Consider the following 6,777-nt stretch of genomic DNA (forward strand, 5'->3'; position numbering starts at 1 on the left):
GGTTTAACACTTTGATTCAATTTCAAAGAGTTTAACAGACTGTCTAAAAAAAAAAAAAAAAAAAAAAAAAAAACAACAGTATCAGCTATAATTTTATGAACACTTTCATAAAACATCTCATATATCATTTAACAATCAAATAATAGCTTTGTATTATTATTACTCTTATTTTACACTTGAAGAAAACAAGGCACAAAGGTGAAGTAGCTTGCTCAACGTCACATTTCAGTGGTAAGTAGCATTGCTGGCATTTGAACAGAGGCAGTCTTAAGTACTTTGCTACACTGTCTCAAGCAGTACACATAAATTATCTTGAAAAATATAAACCAAACCTTTCAATATTTCTGCGAAGATCTGAAATCTGTACATTTCCTCTAACCATGAGAGCACAGGCGAGGTAAAGACTATGTTTGGGGTCTGCCCGAATTAGCTGGTGATCTTTACTAAAGGCATCTGAAAACATCTGATCCAATCTAGAACAATGAAAGTATCATTGTTTATACAAAATATTATTTCTTTCTTCTATGTATAACTATAAAATGAAAAGACAAGTCATCTATAGGTAAATGAACTTCACATCAAATATTATATTAATATTAGAAGATATTACATATTCTAAATGTATTAAATAGCCAGCTATCATTTTCTCAAAGCAATCTTCATGATAAATATGGGAAGAGAAGAAATCATGTAATATCTTTTTTTGGGGAAAAAAAGCTTCTGCTGTAGATTGGTGATTTCAGGTAGGTACAAAATGTTGACTGTAGCATTAGTGAGCTCTATGTAGTACTGATTTCTGAAACCTCTATCATTACTTAATTCAGTATGCTCATCTACTTTATAGTATCTGAACTATCAAAACTAATTAAAAACCTACAACATTAAGATGATTACTTTGTCTCTGTAAAATATATCATAAATTAGTTAAGAATAATTAGGAGGAAACTATGAAAGGACAACATGAAGCTCTCCTATAAAACTGTGGTCCCTAAACCCCCAGCCATGGACCGGTACTGCTCCGTGGCCTGTTAGGAACTGGGCCATACAGGAGCAGGGGAGCAGCGAGCGGGTGGGCAAGCGAGCGAAGCTTCCTCTGTATTTACAGCCGCTCCCCATAGCCGCATTACCACCTGAGCTCTGCCTGCTGTCAGATCAGCAGGCAGCATTAGATTCTGCATTATGGTGAGTTGTGTAATTATCTCATTGTATAATAACAATAGAAATGAAGTGCACAATAAATGTAACGTACTTGAAGCACCTGAAACCATCCCCTCACTCCTGTTCATGGAAAAATTGTCTTCCATGAAACTGGTCCCCGGTGTCAAAAAGGGTGGGGACTGCTGCTATAAAAGATGAAACTGTGTAGTAGTGTTCCTGAATGGGGAGACTTAACAAGTCTTTTAACTGAAGGATAAAAACACAAATACAAGATTGTTTTACCCTTCAGTTAAAGAGAGGAAGATAAAGGTGACTTACAAAGTTTATATCTAATAACACACAGACTCCCAGGTCCTTAATATGGCCCCTTAATATGGTTCCTAAATCCCATTTAACTCAATGCAAATATGATTAGGTTCCTTAGATAACTCTAGCCAGAGGTTTATGTGCTGAATCCGCAGAATGTCTGGGAAGAGCTGCAGAAATCTGTGCTATGTATCAGATATTTACAGTGCCTACTCTGTGCCAGGCACTATTCCAAGTGCAAGAGCCATAGCAGTGAACAGAATAAAAATTTCCTGCCCTAATTGAGATGACATTGTATACTGATTATTCTACAGAAGGAGGGATAGAGGACTTCCTAAGGCACAGGTGAGTTTTGGGGGATTCATGAATCCTCTGCTATTATGTTCAAACTTCTGGTGAGTATGTGCTTTTGGGCATTTTTATGAAGTTAAAGTATCGGTATTTCATCAGAGATGGAAACTCAGAAAAGATTAAGAACCACTACACAACAAGCAGGTAAAATCATTCCTAATTATTTTCTTGTCTCATAAAATATAAAAACTAGTAAGAAACTATAATTATTGGGATACTTATTTTTACTTATATATGCTTATTGCTTATTTTCTTTTGGCAAATATGGACTAGGTAAAGAACTGACCTTTGTTAACAAAATCCACAACAAAAAAAATTCTCACTTGTTTGGAAACTACTTATAAGAAACTGAAGATACCTTTAAAACTATGCCTTTTAATACTATAACGTTAAAACAATTCTTTATTTACTCAAGGATACATGATTGTGTCCATATGCCAATATGGCAGCCTTTGCAATATCTATAAGTACAGCAGAAGCAAATAGCCCCCACCAACCGCCCTACAAAAATAGTAAAAACATTGTGACAAATTCCTTAAGAGTCTAAAATTTTTAAAGTTCCCTACAGATTTTCATGAATACATTTTAATTAAAAATAAGCTTTCACCACAAATTATGATTAAAATTAACAAAAAGTTGATAGGCATTATTTATATCAAAATGTACTCATTAGAATTACAAGATGTTCAGCAGACTTTGAAATATTCAGATCGAAGGGCCAAGTCACAACATTTTTTTCATTATGCTGAACTTAATTAGAAATTCCATATCTTTATTTTTTAAGAACTTGAAATACGAAGAAGTCTAAGTTGTCATGACTGTACAATAAACAGCTTAGCACTAATCTGCATTCTATGTGTTCACATTAAAGGTGTATATTCTATTTCAATATACTAAAATTTAATATGCTGGGTTGATCCTAGTGGACATTTAATGATCACCATGGTCTATACACTGTGCATGCTGCGTTAAGCCTTGCACAGCCTTGTTAAGGTCCCATGTAGAAAAGGAGTACTACCTATTAGTTGGCATAAGTGGTAATTTGCTACTTGCTCAAATGAAGCCTTATCAGTATCACTTGTGACATTCCTGAAGTATAGAATTGTTATCTTGCCAAAACTTTATAAAAAGAAATCTTTAATTTAGTTCACTTTCTCATTTATACACTCTCCCTTTACAGAGTTTGTCAGGACCTTTTCCCTCAGTCAACTGTAAATGCAGTGTGAACGTTTCAAGCTCATCCTAACTGTATATGCTAAGAGTGTCTTTCAAAACCATTTTCTGTTAAACTGATGTAATCTTTATGCTAAAAAATGACACACAGTCTAAAAAAACAGTGTCTGGAAATGATATATAATAGCTACTATAGAGATTTACATTGGAAAGACTTCTATGGTGTTGGGCTGTAATAAGAGCTTTAAAACACAGTCTTATTTAATCTACCGAATAAGCGAAAAACTAAGATGAAAAATTTAAGTTATCTGCCCAAGGTCCTGTAGCTAGTAAGTGACAGAATTGGGATGCAAACTTAAGTTGTCAGACTTCAAGGCATTTATCTTTGTCAATAAATATTAAATCTTTATTTTCACAAGACTATAGGTTTAATCATTAGATTCAATTTCAAAGAGTTTAACACTGACATTTTAAAACACTTCTAAGAAGTATGCATCTAATGGAAAAATGGCTGTCATCAACTGTATTTTATCACTTCTCACGAATGATACAAAGAAATAACTACAGTTATTGCAAACTTTTTTCTCTTAAAAATTTGTTTTACAGTAATTCAAGTTCTCAAAAAAACTGAAATAAACTTACTTCTTACCTTCGAGGAGGAATATTAACATCTGCCAGTGTATATAGAGGAGTTAGGCTTGATACAAGATAATGAAGTCGAGGAAAAGGAACTAAATTCATGCTGATTTCATTAAGGTCCATATTAAGGGATCCTTCAAATCTCGCAGAGCTAAAAAAATTAACATTAAAACAATGAGAAAAATTTTAATTTAAAAATTATATACTTAGAATGCAGCTTGATTTATTCAGCAGGCAGTTTCTCAAATCCTTCTATATACTTCTTCAATGCAGAATATGTGCTTTTTTCCGTATTACTGAAATTTAGTATCATGAACAATAATGTATAAAGATAATTAAAATATAACACACATCTACAGTAATTCTTCTGTATTATCTAAAGTGTGACCAACATACTATTACAGTTGTTCATTGCATGTATAAAATATCTTATTAAAAACAGTTTATTATTTGAGTTAAACACATATAGATCAATAATTAATTATTCCAGAAACTTTACTAAATTCCTCAAAGGTTTGCTTAATACCCTCTATAATCTGGATATGAAAATGCCAAAGCAATCTCTGATACCAAAGTCATGGAAATCTTTTGGACCAGCTCAAGAGGAGGTATATATTAGCTAGCCTAAAAGGTCAAGATATTCAACAGCAAAAAAATGTTTAATTTTGTTTAACCAAATGTTTTATAAGTGTGTCTACTGCAAAACCTTTTATATCATATGATACCTGTTAATATTCCACGGAATGTACTTGGGGAAATGCTGCTTTAGATTCATAGAAATTAAAATGCTGCTTTACCACTCCAGGAGATGAAACTACAAGAAGAAATAAATAAAAAAGCCCCCACAAAAACAAAAGAAGCTCCTATAACTTAGAATAACTAAAAAATGCTACTACAAAAATTTGAAACATCATCAAAAACACAGTAGTTTTTTGACTACCCTTAGATGGAATTACCTTGTTAGGTTGAGCAGCAAATTTGCCACAATATTGTTCATTGCATCAAAGGGCTTCTTCTGCTGCTTTTTTAAAGCCCCAGCACTTGAAATAACCAGACTCTTTGGCTTCACAGTTGTATCCAACTTTCCAGAATTCACCACAAGGTCAATTTTGCTAATGATGTCAAATAAAGACTTTTGAGGAAAAAATATTGGGAGAGAAGCTATTAAGGACAGTGGACGTATGTGATATTTTACTAGGAAAGAAAGAGAAAGAATAACAATTTAAACTTATTTTTTCTCTTAGATAAGAAGGCTGAAAAGTGAAGAGAATGTTTCATAGAAGCACAAAAGCACAACACATACATTGAATACATATAAAATTTGTCCATAAGTTCCAACGTCATTTCTTACTTGATTGTCAATGGGCAACACACAGTCTGCATGCTCATTAAGTTCCTTCATTGCCAAGATGCTATTATAAGGTGAGGTAATGACATCATCCTCACTGGAAGGATAAATTGAAGTCACAAATCTGTATACTTCTGGGAATTCATCTTCAAGCACCTTTAAAAGAAATGTGCCAAGTCCCGATCCTGTTCCTAAGGATTAAAATTTCAAAAAAAAAAAAAAAGCACAAATGATTTGGAATATAATTATGATGAGCTTGGAATTTTATGTTTTATTTGTAGACATAAATTTCAACTTATTTCTGTGATTACATATTAACTAACCTAATTTGAAATAAGAAAATGAAGACAGCATGGGTAGTGAGGTCTAAAGTCCTGAATTCCATTTCTGGCTCTGATAATGAATTTGGGAGGGCTTTGTATATTTCACTCTTTTTCATGTTTAAGTTATAGCTGTATGATGCCACAAGAACTTATTGAACAGTAGAAAATTCAACTAAGACAGTATTCAGTCTACATTTGATATGAAGCAACTTAAAAAAACCTAGCTTGAGAGCTTTGGTGTAGTATATATACAATCTTAATGATGAAGAAAACTATCATGTCATTCGGCAACTTAAACTGCGTTAAAATTATTTAAAATTAAGCATGTCTATCTTGAATTTATAAAATTTTTGAATACCTATTTAAAAGCAGAAACTACAGGAATCTCATTAAAGATAACTTTCTGATACATAAAGTTACTTTCAAATAAAATTTAGAAATTTTTAAGAACTTTTAAGTGAGAGATGGAATTCTTCTAGTGTTTTTCAAACTGGGTTGTGAACCATTAGTGGGCTATGAAACTAATTATCAGATTACTACCAGTATTTTCTTTTCTTAAATGAAACAGTAGAAAATATCAAGGTGTCACATGTAGTGTGGGTAAATAATGTTTCCTAAATCTTTCGTTTCTCTGTGTGTGCGTGTGCGCGTGCGCACGTGTAGCTGCATTGTAACATAAAATCTATTTCTTACTATTCTGGTTAACAAAAAGGTTAAAAGCCACTGCTCTGATCCATGTAGATAAATCTTAAAAGGCTATGATGCTAAAAATACTAGAGTAAAGTGAGAGAAATTTTTTTGGGTAATCTTTAACGAGGACTTTCTAAACATCATAAAAACCAGAGCCATTATAGAAAAGACAGTCTTGATTTCATTAAAAATAAACAAAACTTCTATATATGTTCAGGAAAAAAAGCCCCATAAACAAAAATAACAAGACAAACTAAATAAAAATCTTCAACGCATATGATGGAGGACTAAAGAAAGAGGACTAAGAAAGAATTCTCGCAAATCAATCAAAAAATTATGAATGCAATTGAAAATTAGGCAAAGGATAGAAATATGTAGCATAATAAAAGAAACACAAATGGCAAATAGAAGTGAAGATGTTCAACATTACTTCTAATTAAGGAAATGCAAATTAAAACAAGATATAATTTTGAACATATCAGACAGATTTACATAATTCTCAGTGTTGTTAACAGTGTAGGGAAATGTAAACTCTTATACACTGTTGCCAATAATATGCATTGGTGCAATGTTGTAGGAAGGTGTATTAGTAATATCAATCAAAATTTAAAATGTATGTATTCTTTAGTTCCATCTTCCTTTCTAGGAATATTGCCTATAGCTATAAATGGCACCAATGCACAGAGATTTATGTACCAGATGTACACTGGGGATTGTCTGTAATAACTAAACACCATAAACAACTTAACATCTGTCAATAAGAAACTGACTTAAAAACTATTACATATA

The 6,777-nt window shown here is 32.3% G+C and overlaps 1 protein-coding gene across 1 annotated transcript in view; it reads right to left on the reverse strand.

Moving 5' to 3' along the window:
• The window catches only part of TUBE1 (tubulin, epsilon 1), a 24,909-nt gene that overhangs the window by 1,754 nt on the left and 16,378 nt on the right, over positions 1 to 6,777 (reverse strand). The window contains exons 6-10 of the mRNA XM_012645085.1: positions 5,405 to 5,427; positions 4,979 to 5,166; positions 4,584 to 4,759; positions 3,638 to 3,778; positions 333 to 473 (exon numbers count right to left, since the gene is read on the reverse strand). Coding sequence (XP_012500539.1) covers positions 333 to 473; positions 3,638 to 3,778; positions 4,584 to 4,759; positions 4,979 to 5,166; positions 5,405 to 5,427 — 669 coding nt within the window. The remainder of the gene's footprint in view (positions 1 to 332; positions 474 to 3,637; positions 3,779 to 4,583; positions 4,760 to 4,978; positions 5,167 to 5,404; positions 5,428 to 6,777) is intronic.

Source organism: Propithecus coquereli, unplaced genomic scaffold (genome assembly GCF_000956105.1).
Source record: "Propithecus coquereli isolate 6110/MARCELLA unplaced genomic scaffold, Pcoq_1.0 Scaffold225, whole genome shotgun sequence".
In the NCBI taxonomy this organism is placed as follows: domain Eukaryota; kingdom Metazoa; phylum Chordata; class Mammalia; order Primates; family Indriidae; genus Propithecus; species Propithecus coquereli.